General features: G+C 50.1%; 1 protein-coding gene across 12 annotated transcripts in view; it reads right to left on the bottom strand.

Annotated features, from left to right (window-relative positions):
- The window catches only part of Cacna1a (calcium voltage-gated channel subunit alpha1 A), a 283,383-nt gene extending 270,855 nt beyond the window's left edge, over positions 1-12,528 (bottom strand). For 5 of the 12 annotated variants that reach the window (XM_029532724.1, XM_029532734.1, XM_029532725.1 and 2 more), the window contains exon 1: positions 12,364-12,527. In XM_029532724.1, coding sequence (XP_029388584.1) covers positions 12,364-12,491 — 128 coding nt within the window. In that variant the 5' untranslated portion in view covers positions 12,492-12,527. Of the gene's footprint in view, positions 1-12,363 lie in introns of all 12 variants that reach the window. The other 7 variants (XM_029532729.1, XM_029532730.1, XM_029532731.1 and 4 more) reach the window with 3 other exon arrangements.
- Positions 12,529-18,520: the final 5,992 nt, after the last annotated feature.

Below are 18,520 nucleotides of genomic sequence, written 5' to 3'. Positions count from 1 at the left end.
TATTTCGCCTTTAATCCTAGCACTTGGGAGGCAGAGGCAGGCGGATTTCTGAGTTCGAGGCCAGCCTGGTCTACAGAGTGAGTTCCAGGTCAGCCAGGACTACACAGAGAAACCCTGTCTCAAAAAAAAATTTATTCATTTTATGTAAAAAATAAATAAAATATTTATTCATTTTGGCTGCATGCACCATATGCATACTTTGTGCCCAAAGAGGCCAGAAGAGGGCATCAGATCCCCTGGAACTGGAGTTACAGATGGTTGTGAGCCATTGTGTGGGTGCTGGGAGCTGAACCCAGGTTGTCTACAGAAGCAACAAGTGGTTTTAACCACTGAGCAGCTCTCTAGTCCCCTGTTCTTATTCATGTTTTTAATTATGTGAGTTTCTGTTTCCAGGTGAATGCATGCCATGTAAGTTCAGTGCTCAAAGAGGCCAGAGGCCAGAGGCCAGAGGCATCAGAGCTTCCTGGAGCTGAAGCTACAAGCCATTGTGAGCTAACTGACAGAGGTCCTGGGGACTGAACCTGGGTCCTCTGCAGGAGAGTGAGTACTGCTAACCTCTGCACCCTCTCAGGCTGTGTCCCAACCTGTTATAGTCGCCTAGCTTCCTCCTTTTTTTTTTTTTTTTTAACCACCTCTTCCATCAGTGTTCCCTCTGAACCCAGTTCTTTCTTTACCTGTCACTTTACTTACCGGAGTTTGTTTGATTGTTTTTAGATAAAGTCCTGTCTACATAGCCTAGGCTAGTCTCCGCCACTTTATCGTTTTGTCTCAAAATCCCAAATGTTGGGTTAATAGCTATGCCCAGTATGGTACTTTATTTTTAATTTACAAAGTCTGCAATCTGGATGGAAAAAACTTCACATCTTTCTTTCACCATTTCTAGCTGCATTAGACACTTGGAAGCAACAGGTGGCAGTGGGATCAGCAGTGTGGATGGATCCCATGTGACTTTGTTGCCAGTAGAGGCAGTGTTTATGTCACCCGGAGAGGTTCTGAAAGCCCATTCCCTTTCACTACTTTGGCCTCTCTGGTCTGCCACCGGCTCTGCACTACATAGCACTTAGAGAAGCATGCCTGTGACAACTCCAGGATCTCAGATGCTTTCAACATGATGAACTTCCTCTGTCTGATTCCATCATTCAGAGAGGTGGGTCCCAGCCGGGCGGTGGTGGCGCACGCCTTTAATCCCAGCACTTGGGAGGCAGAGGCAGGTGGATTTCTGAGTTCGAGGCCAGCCTGGTCTACACAGTGAGTTCCAGGACAGCCAGGGCAATACAGAGAAACCCTGTCTCAAAAAAAACAAAACAAAACAAAAAACAAAAAACAAAAAAACAGAGAGGTGGGTCCCTTGACTTCACCGGACTGCAGAGTACTCATAGCTCAAAACATGGTTAGAGCCAGGCGTGGTGGCGCACGCCTTTAATCCTGAGTTCGAGGCCAGCCTGGTTTACAGAGTGAGTTCCAGTACAGCCAGGGCTACACAGAGAAACCCTGTCTCAAAAAAAAAAAAAAAAACCAACCAAACAAAAAACAAACAAAACAAAACAAAAAACAAAAAACCATGGTTAAAGCCATCAGTGTAGACTGGCATGGTGACACAGGCCAATATCTTCACACACCAGAAACTGAGGAAGAAGGCTAGAGAGTTTCAGAACAGCCTGACTTCATAGCAATACCCTAACCCAACACATAGCTGGTTCTAATGATTCTGCTTCTCACATTCTTAGTGACTTCACCTGGTCCCCTGGTCCCCATGAAACTCCAGGGCAGAGCAGAGAAGTGTCTCCCAGAGGTCAGTCTCGGGGCGAGGGGCAGAGACAGCAGCACTGCTTTGTGTAACCACAGAGCCACACCCTGGCCCTGGGCCTTCCTGCCCACCCGTGTGCTGTGGGCTGTGACCTGGTCAGATGGGGAAATCCAAGATGCACTTAAGAACTGTTGGCTCTCTGGGTCTACAGACTCAGACTCAACCATCCGGAGATTGAGTATATCTCAGAGGGGTAATGGCCCCTGTTCTGAACACACACAGCGTGAAATAAGAGCGAAAAACAAAACAAATCAACAGCAAAACTGCTAGGTTTTGTTTGTTTTGTTTTTGCAAAGCTCTAGGATTTCAAACACCTTTTAATATGATTACTTTCTTTCTGTCTGCTACAATCATCTGAAATCTATTCAGAGAGGGGCGTCCCTGGCCTTCCCTGGACTGTGGAGGACTTAGGAGGCCTGGTGTGGATCTCACCTACCCAGCTTTCTACTTCAGTTGCATCCTGTCACTTGACGTCCACTTAGTGTGGCTGGGATGGGGCACAAGTTCTAAGTAGATTCTCCATCATATTCTGGAAAGGAGTTGACCATCTGTGGCTGGGGTCCCTTCCCTATGCCTGCAGATGACATCACTGCTAGATTATGGATGCTCTGGAAGCACCTGGGACCCAGCAAGGGACCTGGAAGGTTGGGGGAGCTTGCTCACAAGAAAGCAACTGCTCTCTACTGGCTGGGATGGGACATCTCGGTGTCTGAACAATCACCTAGACTGTACTTCCTCGCTGGAAGTCCCCGGAACCCAAGGAATGAGAATCCATACTGGGATCAGACCAGAACTACTCTGCCCCCAGGAAGCTCTGGGCATGCGTTGCTTTTGGTCTGTTTGCGTTGAACTGTGTTTTCACCCCGAAGTGGATTTGTGACATCCAAACTGCAAAAGAAGAGCCGGGGAGGGCCTCGGATGAGTGTGAGGGAGGGCAAGGCATTGCATGTGGGTTAAAGTGCACAGACGTGTGACCTCGGCTGCAGAAAGGGCCCAGATGCCAAAATCCTTATGAGGACATGAGTCTAAAGACTCAGAACATACATTTAAAAAGGAGGAGGGGGAGGAGGAGGAGGAAGAAGAGAAAGAAGAGGAGGAAGAAGAGGAGGAGGAAGAAGAAGAGGAGGAGGAGAAGGAGGAGAAGGAGGAGGAGGAGAAAGAAGAGGAGGAAGAAGAGGAGGAAGAGGAAGAGGAGGAGGAGGAGGAGGGGAAGGAGGAGGAAGAGAAAGAAGAGGAGGAAGAAGAGGAGGAGGAGGAAGAGAAAAAAGGAGGAAGAGGAGGAGGAAGAAGAGGAGGAGGAGGAAGAGAAAGAAGAGGAGGAAGAAGAGGGAGAAGAGAAAGAGGAGGAGGAGGGGAAGGAGGAGGGGAGAAAGAAGAAGAGGAAGAAAAGGAGGAAGAGAAAGAGGAGGAGGAGGAGGAGAGGGAGTGGGAGGAGGAGGAGGAAGAGGAAGAAGAGGAGGAGGAGGAGGAGGAGGAGGAGGAGGAGGAGGAGGAGGCAACAGAAAAAGCATCAGGACTGGAGAAGAGCCTTGAACACTAAGAATACTAAGTTTGGTTCCCAAAACTCATGCAGGGTGTGGCTCATAACTTATATCTAACTCCAGTTCCAGCAATCCAGTGACCTATCCTGGCCTCTCTGGGGACTCATTCTTGCGCACAAATCCATGCACAGGAATACACAAATGCACATTAAAAGGGAATGGAAGAACTGGAGAGATGGCTCAAAGGTTAAGAGCATTTGCTGCTCTCGCAGAAGACCCAGGTTTGGTTCCCAGGTCCACACAGAGGCTCACAACCGTCAGTAACACTACTTTCCAGGGCATCTGCTGCCCTAACACACGCAGGCTAGCTATATATATATATATGCAGATCAGGTCCAGCAAGGTAGCTCAATGGATAAAGGAGTCATCTACCAAAACTAAGGGTCTGAGTTTGAACCCTAGGATCTGCATGGTGGAAGGAGAGAAAGACTTCAAAAAGTCCCCCAACCTCCACGTGTGTACCCTGATATGCAACCTCATAAACACAAAAAATATACATGTAATAATAAAAAATAATAACAATGATGATTATAAAAGCTAGGCAGGGTGGCACAAGCCTGTAATCTCGGCACCGGGGCTCTGGAGACAGGCAGAGCCCTTGGGATCACCAGCCAGCCAGCCTCATGAACAAGCTCTAGGTCAGTCAGAGACCCTGCCTCAAAACCTAAGCGAGAGGCGTTGTAAGGTCAGAATTGTCCTGTGCTGGTGGGGAAAGCCAGGGAGAGAGGGGTCAGCTTAAGCTCATAAACCCCACAAAGAGGAAGGATGGCTCAGCGCTGTTGTAGACTTGAAAGCCAAGGCATAACTGAAGCCTACATCAAAAGTTCGATGCCAGGAGGGTGACTTCAGGGACATGTGCTTGCAAGACACTTAGGAGTCAGCATAGAGCATGGACAGCCTGCCAGACACTGGGGGAGGGACACCCCAGAGCCTCTGTAGACCTTCCTTTGTGGCTTGAAGCCAAGGCCACTATTCAAAGGACAAAAAGAGGGTCTCTCTGCCCTGCACTGGAGAAGCAGCACCCTGGGACCAGACCTATTTCTTTTAAATATCAACTAGGCTAGAATTGTTCAACCTTCCTTCCCTTAAAAAAAGAAAGAAAGAAAGAAAGAATAGAAAGAAAGTGTTCTGATTCCCAAGCAGGTCCTGTCTAAAAGCCAGGTCTCATTTCTTTTCATTTCCTTATGGAGCCGAGGCCCTGAGACCATTTGTCCCTGGTACAGAGAATGTGCGCCAAGTGTCTTTGAGCCCACACTGTTAGAGAAGCTGCCGCCCGAGGCTGCAGAGAAGAATCAGTGCGGAAAGCCTTCCAAGCATGAGAACCTGAGCTTCATCCCCAGAACCCATGGAAAAAGCCAGATGTCTTGCAGCCTCGCATCCCGAGCATGGGGAGCGGGAGGGGAGACCGGAGGATCCAGGGCTGCTGAGCAGACAAATGATGAGCCTCAGGACCCAGCGAGAGACGTGTTAAAAACAGAGTGGAAGCCAGGCCTAAGTGGCACATGTCTTTAATCTCAACACTCAGGAGGCAGAGGCAGGTGGATTTCTGTGAGTTCAGGCCAGCCTGGTGTACAGAGTGGACAGCATAGTCAGGGTTACAGAGAGAGACCTTTCTTAAAAAACAAACAAACAAACAAAAAAACCAAAACCAAACCAGAGTGGAGGTCTCCTGAGAAATCATGCTTGTGATTGACTTCTGACCTCCACATGCATGCTCACGTGTGTGTATACACACCTGCCGGCACAAACATGTATATACCCACAAACAAAAGGAACTGTTTGCCACCCAGAGCTGGATGCTATTGCTGTTTCCACTTTACAGAGAAGGAAACGAAACCATAGAGAGGGAGAGATTTCCCGCTGTCAGGGTCAGCAGTGTAGACCCCGGTAGACCTGGGATTCAAACTCTGTGCACATGCCAGGCTAGAGTCCAGCCACACACAGTCACAAGCCCTTGCAATTGATCTTGGAAGTTTTTCCTTTATTATCATTGTGTATGTGAGTGCTCTCACACCTGAGCCACAGCATGCAGAGAGGGTTCAGATGATAATGTGGAACTGAGTCGCTCCTGGCACATTTACACAGGATCCAGAAATTGAATTCAGGTCTCCAAACTTGTGCCTAAAGCCCAGCTTGCCTGCCTGCTGCCTGCCTGTCTTTACCAGATTCGTTGCGCATTTAAAAAGAACTGGTTTGTGTGAGGACTGGTATGATGAGAAATGTGGGCTGTGCGACCAGCATCTCAGAACACTGCTCCCTAAAGGCGGGAAGTGAAAGGCCAGGAGACAGAACCTGGGATCTGCTTTTTCAGCTTGAGACCTGGTACCTGCTCAGCTCGTGGACCACAGCGCCTCCTGGTGGTCTACCACAGAATCTTCAGCGGGAAGACAGTTCTAAACCACTGGTCCACAAACGCAGTTCCTAAAAGGCTCTAAAGGATGCATTTTTCAACACGGGGAGCCAGACAGCCTGTTACACACACAGTTCTGCTGTTTGAGGTAAAATTATCACCAAATGTTCCCGGAAGTAAGGAAACGGTGTCCCATAAAAACACTAAGGGGGATGCTGAGGAGACGGCTCACGCAGTAAAGCGCTTGTCACACAAGCTTAGGACCTGAGCTCTAACCCCAGAACCAATGTAAAATTCCAGCAGTGGCAGGCAGTGTGCTCTGGGGCTAAACCAACAAGGCAGAGAGATGACTCATAGTTAAGAGCACTCCCTGAAGGCTAGAGAGGTGGGTCAGTGGTTAAGAGCACTGACTGCTCTTTTAGCGGTCCTGAGTTCAAATCCCAGCAACCACATGGTAGCTCACAACTATCTATAATGGGATCCGATGCCCTCTTCTGGAGTATCAGGGAAAAAAAAGTCTCTCAGACTTAAATTTTATAAAGCCCCCTCTGAGTAGTGAGGCAGAGCCCACCGCAAGGTCTGCTGGTGACCTTGGGCACCTGGGGAAGGTCACCCAGGTTGTCCTCTGGCTCAGCACACACCTGGATGTAAACATACACATATCTGCTGTCATATGCATCTCCACACAGTGACTGTGAATATCCAGGAAAGCACTCATAAAGCTCCTGAAGTCTGGACTGCTGGGTATGGGGCATTAGAACAGTCACCTCATACAGGAGTTTGGTTATTAAGTGTTCCCCTAAAAGGCTCACCACTGAAGGCCTGGTCCCCAGGTGGGGATCCTATGAGATGGGACTGAATTGATGGGGCTTGCTCGGAGGAAACAGAGCATTGTGGGGTATATCTTTGAAGTGTCCCAGGTCACTTCCTGTTATGACTCAGTCCTGAGATGTGCCCCGAAGGCTATATGCTGAAGCCCGTGCTAGTGTTCGGAAGTGATAGGATGGGTGGGAGAGGTGGGACCTAGTGAAGAAACTGAGGTCACAGGGGATTGACCCCCCCAACAAGGATTTAGAATCCCAATCGGCCCCTCCTTCCTTCCAGAAGACCTCACAGTGAGCTCTGCCTCACCATACACGCCACACCATGACGTGCCTCATCACAAACACAGCCCAGAAACTGAAGCTGGTGAGCATGGACTGCAGCCTTGGAAGCTGTGAGCCTGCAGTGCAGGTTAGTAACAATGTCACCTGAAAACAGCTAAAAGAAAGGATTTCAGCTATTCACACCCTGTGTGCGGCATATCTAAAGGGATAGCTATCATAGCTCACCGGCTTCTCCCCTCATCTCTCAGTGAGCTCAGGTGGATTCAGGTTCCCATGCACATGTGGATCTGGTGGTCACCACGGGCTTCGCTAGACAGAGAGCGAGTCAGTAACAGTGGGACTTTCTCGAGGGTCTGGGGGTGGAGCCTCAGGCTGCTAGGCCAGCACCCCCCACTCCCAGCCCCACCCCATCCATGCGGGTTTGAGAAAAAAAGTGTGTGTGATGGGGGGAAGGAGGAAGATCTGGAGATATCGCTCAGTGGTTAGGACCACTGGTGACTAGAGTCACAGATGGTTATGAGCTGCCGTTGTGGTTGCTGGGAATTCCTGGGGTTTGAATAAGCGTGGCACACAGACATGCATATAAAAGAAATACTTTTAAACGTTGAAAGAAGAGCTTACAGATATGGTTGATTCACTGTTTTCAAGATTCTATTTCTGCTCTAGTTTGGTGTAAAACTACGAAAATCATTGAGCTGGTGGAGTGTGGTAGGCTATGTGTATCATCCCGGCATTCCAGAAGACCTGCCTGGGCTACACAGTGAGGCTGTCAAAAGGTGGTGGGAAAACGAGGCAGAATCAGGCGTCGGAGGTCGGGGGCACAGCTGCAGTCCCAGCACTGGGTACCAAGCAGGAGGGTCACTCAGTGCCAGACCAGTCTGGGCTGTAGACGGAGACCCTGTCTCAAAAGGAGGGAGGACGGGAGAGACTCCACCCGTCCTAAGACATAGCAAACAGCACTGGTCTAACCTGCTTGTCAACAAAGGGTGGCCAGAACTGATGACAGACTTCAGACATTGCCCAGGTGGCCAACCTTGCTCCTTAGGAAAGGTGGGAAGCTCCAGCCAACGGACCACAGAAGCAGCTCAGATAACCCAGGCGCACACTGTAGGACCCATGGGGGTTCTCTTTCTCCTCTCTCCTCCCTCCGCTCCTTCTTCCTCTCCCCTCTCTTTCTCTTCCCTCTTTCTTTCTCTCTTTCTTTCTCTCTTCCTCCTCCCTTCTTTCCTTCCTTTATTTTACAAAGGATTTGAGAGTATGTGTGTGTGTGTGTGTGTGTGTGTGTGTGTGTGTGCTCACTGATGCCCTTGGAGATCAGAGCCCCTTGGAGCTGGTGTCACAGGCATTTGTGAGCCACAAGAAGGGAATGCTGGGATCTGAACCCCAGTCCTTAGGATTGGGAAGTGTTCGTAACCACTGAGCAAGCCCTTAGCCTGCCTCAACAACCCCTTTATCTCTTTATGATTTTAGGGAGAGGTTTGGTTTTGTTCAGTTGTTTTTTGAGACAAAATTTCGTAGCCCAAGCTGACCTTCAATTTTCAACGCAGCCAAGAACTTCTACTTCTACCTCTGCGTCTCCAATGGGGCTTACAGGCCTGTGTCGCCACACTCGGGTTTCTGTGGTGCTGGGGTAGACCACAGGACCTAGTACAAGCGGGACCAGTGCTTCACCAAGACACAGCACCAGTCTTTGCGGGGGTTTTGTTTGGTTGGTTTTGTTTGGCTTTTCTTTAAAGCAGGATTTTGCTCTGCAGACCAGGCTGGCCTGAAATTTGCTATGTAGTTGAAGATGATCTTGAATCTCTGATCCTCCTGCCTCCACTTCCCAGCTGCTGGGATGGCCGGAGTGCGGTACCATGCCGAGGGAAGAGCACAGGAAACGGAGAGCAGAGAGGGCTTCAAACAACAGAAAGGTTCGGTGAAACCTGAAATTCCAGCAATTCTGCCTTAGAAGATAATCTCCAAAGAACTGAAGGGGGTGTCCGAGGGGATGCTTGGTGTGGCTTCATACACAGAAGGGACCCAGTATGAGTCCCATTGCTAGGTGGGCAGGTAAGAGACGCAACGGTCTAGAGACGCAAAGGAATACTACTCGCCTTAAAAGAGAAAGATGGACTAGGAGGATGACTCAGTGGTCAATTCTCTTGCATGAGGACTGACTTTGACCCCCAGAATCCATGCAAAACTCCAGGCACAGTGGTGCACACCTGAAATCTCAGCACTGGGCAGTAATGGGCTCCCTGAGGCTCCCTGCCTGACCAGCCATGGCAAGTTCCAGATCAGACAAGAACACCTGAGGTTCATCTTACACACACACACACACACACACACACACAGAGGCAGACAAATCCATACACAAAGGAAGGGAACTGGTGGCACACACTTGCAATCCCAGCACTTGGGAGGCAGAGGAAAGGGGAAAGGAGAGGAGAGGAAGAGGGGGGGAGGGGAGAGCAAGTAAGGATGTCCTGATATGGTTATTCCACAGCACAGACTGATCTAGTCAGAGAGATGGCTACTCAGAGACTCCATTCCTAGGAGCCCCTAGATCAATAGCCTCAAGGGCCAGTAGCCAGCGCTACATAAGGCACCCACTTCCAGCTCTGGGTCTGGGTTTTGATGTTGCTGAAGCCAGTGCTGGTTCAGCTGTGTGCTCTGTGTAGTTCTCCATCATAAAAACAGAGTCAATGATCAAACATAGCCCAGAGCACCACCCACATCCCCACCCCCACCCCCACCCCCAAAGAGATCAGGTCATGTGCTTCAGAGATAGGGCTGAAGTTCATCGAGTGTGACCATAGATAGACTCATGGGGTTCCAGCAACTTATACTGCACTGAACATGTCCACAATAATACAAAGAAGAATCTGGAGGGAAGGCAAACTCCACAGCAGGAGGACAGCTGCAGCTGAACTTAGAGCCAGTGTCTTGTTCCAGTTACTACCAGTGCTCTGGGGACATTTGAGAGTGAAAGGCTTGCTCTAAGCTTCCTGCATCTCAGGGCCTTGCTGCAGGGGAAGCCACCACAGAGCCTGTGGCAGCTGCTCACCCTGCACCTCCAGGGACGAGCAGAGAGGACTGCCTGTGTGCTGGCCCTCTGGGTCCCATGAAGGTCAAGAAAGGGAGCCATCTGCAGGGGGAGGACCTTACATTTCGGTCCACAAAACCAAGACAATTCCCCAGAGGCCCTTCTCCCTGGTGACTCTAGATTCTGTCAAGTTGACAGTCAGCGCTAACCCTGGCACTCAGGCCTAGAATCCAGAGACTGCAGGGTTACAAGGTAACACCTGCCCATGCTACACACCAAGATCCACTTCCAGACATAACTCAGTCTGCAGGAAGCAGACACAGGCAGCGCTCTGTGAGGTTGAGGCCAGCCTGGCCTACCTAGCAGGTTCCAGGACAGCCAGGCCTACATAGAGAGACCCTGGCTCCAAAAAGAAGAGAAAAGAAATAAAGGAAGGAAGGAAGGAAGGAAGGAAGGAAGGAAGGAAGGAAGGAAGGAAGGAAGGAAGGAGAGAAGAGAAAAAAGAAGAAAAAAGAAAAACAAAAGAGAAAAAGAAAAAATTTATAAAAGAATAGAAAGAAAATCTTGGCTCAAAATTAACAAACAAAGCTGGGCGTGGTGGTGCACGCCAGGCCAGCCTGGTCTACAAAGTGAGTTCCAGGACAGCCAGGGCTATACAGAGAAACCCTGTCTCGAAAAAACAAAACAAAATCAACAAACAAAACTTCTTCAAAGTACTATATATTTTATTGATATACCCATTTCCATTTTAATTTACATGATCTGTTTAGGGATGTGCTGAAAATTTGTCTTCTTGACAGGGGTAGAAAACAGTGGAAGAATACCTGGCTAGAATCCTCTAGAACACCTGACCTCCACATCCACGCCACCCCACCCGATCTTCACGTGCTCACAAAATAGATTAAAATCTATTAAAATGTGTTTTACAAAAACCACTTTCTCGTCCCTAAAAGTTTCCCTCCTGAGCCAGGCGGTGGTGGCACACACCTTAAATCCCAGCACTCTGGAGACAGAAGCAGGAGGATCTCTGTGAGTTTGAGGCCAGCCTGGTCTACAAAGCAAGTTCAAGGACAGCCAGGGCTACACAGAGAAACCCTGTCTCGAAAAGCGGGGGAAATCTCCTTGCTGCAAGTCTGTGCGAATACTCATTGCAACGCTTTAAAGGTCTCATTGCTTCTGAGAAAAGGAAGCAAGAAGAGCATGAGTGTGGAGAGACCAAAGAGGAAGGATGGAGAGAAGCCCTGGAGAGGCAGGCACAATCAAGGCGCTTTGGTTACTAATGAAGGAAGGATTGGATGGGTTGGACGGTGAGTGTGTGGGTGGAGGAGGGAGAGGCAAAGTAGGGGTACGTGCGGAGACATATGGTTGGGGTAACTGATGCATGGGTAAGATATGCTGCGTGAACAGGTGAACACATGCATGGGAAGAAAGCCGGATACATGGCAACACTTATGGGTGAGGCACACGGGTCAGTTTGCTGCCGCCCATGGGTGCTCAGACATACCACCAGGTGTCGCTGTAACCTCAGGAACTACCTCAGAGGGCAGTAGGCCGCCAGATGCTCTGCTTCAAATCCAGCCTACCAGACGTGGTCAGGCCCACCTTGCATTCGTACCCGCCCATCAGCACCCACAGGCTTTCCCTTCTCCAGCAACAGTGGCAGCTGCAGATAAGTAGGGTGACCACACACACACACACACACACACACACACACTGCCTCGCTGGGACCAGCAAAGTATGAAGACCGAGGGACTCAAGCAGGTTCCTATCTTGCTAGCATCAGTGGCTCCTGCTGTTACTCATGGGTACATCACAGCCATCAGTGTCAGCCCAGGAACCCACCCCGGCTTTACACCTTTGAAATAAAACGTTCTTGAGCCCTAGCAATCCGCTTCGAGATGCAATGGCAAAGGGATTTTTTTTTTGTACTTAAAACTTTCTCCAAACCACTTTCCATTAGCTATCAGCGTGGCTCGTTCCCTCACAGCTGATGGAAGTTGGGAAGGTTTTTAGTCCCAAGCACCAGGTAGCACACACGCACAGCGGGGTGGGGGGTGGGGTTGGAAATACAGTACAGAGAAGACCCACTTAGGGAGGACAAATCAACTCAGGAAGCCACCACATTCTCCAAACCCCAGCTAGTCCCACCTTGCCATCAGCACAAAGGTCTATCCCTGGTTCTGGAGCCTGAAGTGAGACCCAGAGGGCCAGAGCACCTCTGAAGGCAGCATTTCCCAGCCTTTCCCAACATACATCCTCCTTCCTTCCCGCACTCAACCCCAGCCCCCAGTGAAAGCACTTGTCCCCTCTGCCAGCCCTTTCTGGCTCCACTGTGACCAGGGGACCTGGGTTCTTCACAAAGCCGGTTCAGAGTATTCCAGGCAACCTTAAGGCAGAGTGCTGATGGACTATCGAGGGAGAACTTGAGTCACCCACACCACATCAGCTCATTCTAGCCCCTGAAGCTTGCCAGTTCAGGCCTGGCTGGCCCACAAGCGCCGCAAAGCTCAGCCTGCCCCGTGAATACTCACTCCCACTCTTTCCTTCTGGCCTGGGGGGTGCTGTGCATTTTGTGCGCCTGGTGGGCCAAGATGACATCCCGGTGGTCCACCACGCCACCACGCCGTTTCAGAGTTGGCCCCTCGAGGCTTCCGCTCATCTGCTGTGACCACGGGACATGCAGAGTCCTGGATGAGCCTGCCAGGGTGCAGTTCGTGCCTGGGTACCTTGGGCTGTGCAGGAGCTCATGACTGAGGGGAGAAAGCATGGGGTCAGAGCCCCAAGAGGCCCTTGGCATCCATGGGCCTCGATCAGAAATCCCAGGAGAGGAAACTGGAGGGAGAGAGGAGACAAGGAGAGCAGAGTGAGAGAAACTGCGGGGAGGCCAGGGCTGTGCGAGCAGGTGTGAACAGCAGAGGCCGCCCCACCCTGCGCCCGGAAGTTCAGCGCCCCAGGCCCAGCTGCGAGGATTGAGTATTCCCTTGGCAACTGGGGGGCAGGAAAGACACTTCTAGCAGTTGCCCGGCAACACAAGCCATGGGGTTGAAAGGGCGCAAGGGTGTGGCTCACGCTAAGCAATAGAACTCCCTAGCTCCAGATGCCAGTCGAACTGGTGTGGTGTGGGTTGGGATGAGGTAGGGGTGCTTTCTCACAGTTAGGTGCTCCCCTCTGCAGAGTGGACTCTCTAAAGCCCTTGCTGTCTGTGCTCTGGACCTGTGTCCAGTGGGCTTCAGATCCCTGATGGCAAGTTCGTCCAAACTCAGTTGCACTGGACCAAGAGGATGGTTCTGATCTGCTTCCTGTGTAGTTAGACAGCACACCGAGAGTCTGTCTGTTAGTTTCTTTGTCCCGATGTTTTATTTATTTTATTTTCTGTGTATGTTCATGTGTTTGCAGTGTACATGGGACACTGGTATATGTATATGCATGTGGACGCCAGAGATCAACATTAGGTGCTATTCCTCAGGGGCCACCCACCTTAGTTTTTTAGACAGTCTCTCCCTGGCTTGGAATAGAGTAGACCAGGCTGAATGGCCAGTGAGTCTAGTCTGCCTGTCTCTGCCTCCCCAGCATCGTGATTCTAGCTTGTACCACCGTGCCCGGCCTCTGTACCCACCCCGACCTCCGACACGACACACACACCCTAGGGATTGAACTCAGGTCCCAATCTACTAAACTATCCCCCCAGCCCTTTATTTTCTTCTTGTTGTTATTTAAATCGTGTGTGTGTGTGTGTGTGTGTGTGTGTGATGGGTGTATGGGTGTGCCGTGGGCCATCTGTACTGGTCAGAGGACAACTCTCCTTCCATCCTTGGGCTCCAGAGACTGAACTCAAGCTATCAGGCTTGGTAGCAGTGACCTTTACCCACAGAGCCATCCTCTACCTTTCAGATTTTGCTCAGTTTTTTTTATGTGCACGAGTGTTTTTCCGTGCAGCCTGTGCATAGTCTGTGTACAGGCCCCGGGAGGTAAGAAGATGGTGCTGGATGCCCTGAAATGGGATCCTGCCCGTTGTTAACCACTATGTGGATGTGGTGTGAAACCCAGTCCTCTGCAGGGGCATCCAGAGCCTTTAGCCACTGAGTCATTTCTCCAGCCCCTATTTTACTATTTTTTGAGGCTGTCTCACCTTGCTGCCAAGGCTAGGCTGAAATTCACAATCTTCTACCTGAGCCTGGACAGTGCAGGGCTTATACATACATACCACCATGCCAGCTCCTTAGTCTGTTACCTCGTCCTTTGTTTAATTCTATTTACTTGCAGTACAGAGGCGGAGTCAGAGCACACCACACAAGGACTCGACTCCCAGCTCTTTTTCACTTTTTGTTTGTCATGAAACTTATTCTTGTAGCCCAGGCTGGTCCCAAACTTATTCTTGTAGCCCAGGCTGGCCCCAAACTTGTGATCGTCCTGTCTTAGCCTCTTGAGAAGCTGGTATGGCAGACAGGTCTCTACTGTCAGCCTGGCTTTTTTTATTTGACACCACAGACTTACAGAGACTGGGGACATGATCCTACAGATTCCAAAGTCTCTCTAGGTGACCTAGGACACCTAGGGTGTGGATGTGACTGGCACACTCTATTGTTTAGGAAGAAAATCACACGCGTGTGTTCAGTACAGACCCACCCATTGGAATTGAGAGCTTTCCCCGGCCCATGGGGGGGGGGAATCTGTGTGCCCTGGCAGAACACCAGCAGGCCACGGGAAGCTGTTGTCTAAGACGTGATCTTACCATGTAGCCCGGCTTGCAGTGATCTCCTGAGCAGGGATTACTGATGTGTGCTGCCTCATCTGACTTTATGTGGGGCTCGCATACAGGGTTTATTATAGCATTACAGGGTTTTATCATGCCTTGTGCATGCTGGGCAAGTACTACATCAAACTGAACTACATCCCCAGCTCATAAATGACCTATTTAGCAGATCCTTTCTCCAAACGTAGCCATTTGAAGGTACTTGGGATTACACCTGAATGTATTAATTTCATGCGGCATTCAATTTAGCCTTTAATGAAGAGTTGATGTGATATGTTGGGTGGCCTAGTAACATATTAAATAGAGCCCAGAGAGGGTCACTGTGGAGGGGACCTCCAAGCAGGGACCTGAAGGTGATGCAGAAATCATGCACTATTTGAAGAAAGGGCTTTCCGGCCACCTGGAACAGCGTAAGCAGAGGCCTTGAGGCAGGACTGCATGGGGCTTGCTCAAAGACCAAGCAGAGGCCCAAGAAAACAACGGAGCAAAGAGGGGAGCAGACTCATGAGAACATGAGTAGATCCTACAGAGTGTCGCGGACCACAAGGAAGACTTCTCTTAGTTCTCGGGTCTCGTGGTACTTGATGTTTGTAATTCGTCCTTTCTCATGGCATTTTTTTTCAAGCCCAAAGTTCTCAGAATCAACTGGAAATTTGGCACAAGTGAATGCAATTAGGAAGTTTCTCACACAAACACAAGCGACTCAGGCATCCATGAATTTTCTGTCCATATAAACACAGAGAAGCAAGCTGGTGAGATGGCTCAGTGGGTAAGAGTACCCGACTGCTCTTCCGAAGGTCCGGAGCTCGAATCCCAGCAACCACATGGTGGCTCATAACCATCCGTAACAAGATCTGACACCTTGTTCTGGAGTGTCTGAAGACAGCTACAGTGTACTTACATATAATGAATAAATAAATCTAAAAAAAACAAAAACAAAAACAAAAAAACACACACACACAGAGAGAAGCAAGTAGCCCTATGGCAAGGTCCCCACTGCAGGAAGCCAGGCCTCCCTACTTCCTGCTGTGCTTTTTCTCTGTTGTCATTGCGTGACCAGTGCAGAAACCCTCCAATCGCTTTTCAAATCCTGGAACTTGTAGGGTTGAATAGATCTATCCTTCCTGTGCCTTTAGGGTTATGCTCCTGGCCTGCAACCTCCCTCTGTACTGTGAGCATCTCTGAAGGCTTTTGTGACTGAGCCAAATACTTTCCTACTTGTGGGGTAGTGGGCTGTGCACAGACAGCCTCGTCTCCAGTCGAGAATAGGTCATGAACCCTGGGGGATCCTATGGATGGTGATTTCTACCTACATAGGACAGAAGATGTTCGATCATGTCTCCTGGACCCCTGGCTCCTGTCGAAGTTGCTGCCTGACAGCCCCCACAGGAGAGGTGTGTGGCTAACAGAGACAATGTCCCAAGCTCCTGACATTCTGGCTAGACTCCACCCCCACAGGTACCAGACTATAGCCAGGTGTGCTCCTCCCCATAGTTACCTGGCAACAACAAAATAGCCCAGCCCACTATAAAAGGGGCTGCTTGGCCCCTCCTAGATCTCTTTAAGCTCTCACCTTTCTTACTCTCTAGCTCTCCTTCTCTCCCTCCCTTCCCCCCCTCCATGTGGCCATGGCCGGCCTCTCTCTCTCTTTCTAACTTCTCTCTTTCCCTCTGCCTTTCTACAATAAAGCTCTAAAACCATAGACTGTCTCTGTTCATCAAGGCCCACTGTGCTTGAACATGGGATAGGCTTACTCCTAAGGAGCCGTGCCTGACCTCCCACTGGAGTCTTCCTACGCTCCAGCCACGATCTGACCAAAGACTTTCCCTCCCGTGGGAACCACCCAGCGCCCCCTCTCCCCCTGCCCTCTCCTCCCTTCGGCCCCCAGGCTGACTGGGCAGCCCTCGGAGGCCCCCATTCTGTTCTCAGCTCTTCTTCGGTCCAGAGGTATCTGGGATGCCCAAGGCTGAGAACCTGGTATCTAGGACTTCCCCCCTCTCCACCACCCGACAAGCTGGGGTTTAGTGGCTTCACACAGCCAGACACCCATATGGGGCCTCGTGGAAAGCATGCAGCAGCCCTTCCATGACTGCCCGCCTAGAGCACTGGAACTCTGGTGGGACTCAGGTTCCCCCCCCCCTTCCTTTATTTCCCCGGCACCCACTGTCCCGCACCTACTGTCCTTGAAAAAAAGAGTACCATCCTTTTGAGAAACACCAGCTGTTTTGCAGACGTGTAACTGAGCGGGAGGCATAGATCTCTGGCTCACTGGTCCCTCACTGAGATGTTCCAGTCCACTGACAGAATGGTCTGTCCTTACTACCTAACCTTACTGACCCATACAGCTGAGAGTCTCACAGGTGCAGTGTGCTGTGGAGTATTCATCTCTTCCTGCATTAAACAGAAAAGAGGAGGGGGGAGGGTCATGGCTCAATAGCAGAAGCCTGCCTCATTTCCCCCAGTGAGAGGCTAGGGACATGACACAAAGGTAGAGCCCTTGCCTAGCACATGCAAGGTTCTGTCTCCAGCAAAGAGTAGAAGGAAAAGAGTAGACGATAGATAAACTGAACATTCCTTACCATTCCTAGGGACAAGTACACCTAAGAAAAGTCACCAGACTGGGCGTGGTGGTGCGCGCCTTTAATCCCAGCACTCGGGAGGCAGAGGCAGGCAGATTTCTGAGTTCAAGGCCAGCCTGGTCTACAAAGTGAGTTCCAGGACAGCCNAAACAAAAAAAAAGAAAAAAGAAAAAAGAAAAAGAAGAAAGAAAGAAAGAAAGAAAGAAAGAAAGAAAGAAAGAAAGAAAGAAAGAAAGAAAGAAAAAAGAAAAGAAAAGAAAAGAAAAGAAAAGAAAAGAAAAGAAAAGAAAAGAAAAGAAAAGAAAAGAAAAGTCACCAGGCATGTTGCAAGCCCTCGCTTGGCATCTAGACCCTTCTTCAGTAGAAAGGAGATGTGGTATACCCCATCATCACACAGCCCATCATCACCCAGGACATAACCACCAGCTGTAGAGGGACCTGCAGGCTTTCATTCTAAGCTGCAGAATTACCAAGGGACTGTGATACAAATGCTGTCCCTCAGTGTCCCCAGGAGCTCGCTTCCTGAACCCATGCTGGTCCTGCGGCACAGGTGGTCCAGTCCTTTCTACAAAGCCCAATCTCGTCCTCCTGCTGTCTGTCAGCAGCAGCTACATACAACTTGCATTCTGACATCAATGACGTGCCAATAGCTGCTAATGTGAACTGTTCAGGGCAGAGTGATGAAGACAAAGTGTGTACATATCCACCACAGATGCCATGTAAATATAAAAGTGATGTCAGGAGAGCCCGCACGGCGGTTAAGAGTCCTGTTCTTCCCAGCACCCACATCGAGTGTGGTTGCTTGAACTCCAGCTCCAAGCCCTCTTCTAAACTCAGCAGACACCTGCATTCACACATACACATGCCTGCCAGCTCACACACACACACACACACACACACACACACACACACGCAAATACATAATTTAAAGTGATAAAACACATCTGTAAATAATAAACAAATTTGAGACAGGGGCCTCAAACAGCCCAAGCTAGCCTTGAACTCACTATGTATTCAAAATGACAATGATCTCCTAATCCTCCTGCCTCCAGTCTCCCAGACGCCCGATTTATGTTGTGCTGTGGTAGAACCCAGGATCCTGCCACACTGAGCCACATCCCAGCCTTTTAAAACAGTTTTGGTCCATGATTGGCTGGCTCCAAAGACACGGGAGCTGTCAGCAGAGAGGGTGGGCAGGGTGCAGAGTCTTGAGCCTTCAGGACGGTTTGGATCTGGAGATGGCAGTGACCTTGGGCTATGAAAGGTAGACCCTGGGGCTTGGAATTTGTGCAAGCAGGAGTAAGGCACCTTCAGGGTCTGGGAAAAGCTGTTCCAGAAAGGTCACCTGGGCGCTCC

This window comes from Mus pahari, chromosome 20 (assembly GCF_900095145.1).
Source record: "Mus pahari chromosome 20, PAHARI_EIJ_v1.1, whole genome shotgun sequence".
Taxonomy (NCBI): domain Eukaryota; kingdom Metazoa; phylum Chordata; class Mammalia; order Rodentia; family Muridae; genus Mus; species Mus pahari.
The sequence above is the reverse complement of the archived record's forward strand: the minus strand, read 5'-3'. Positions and strand labels throughout refer to the sequence as shown.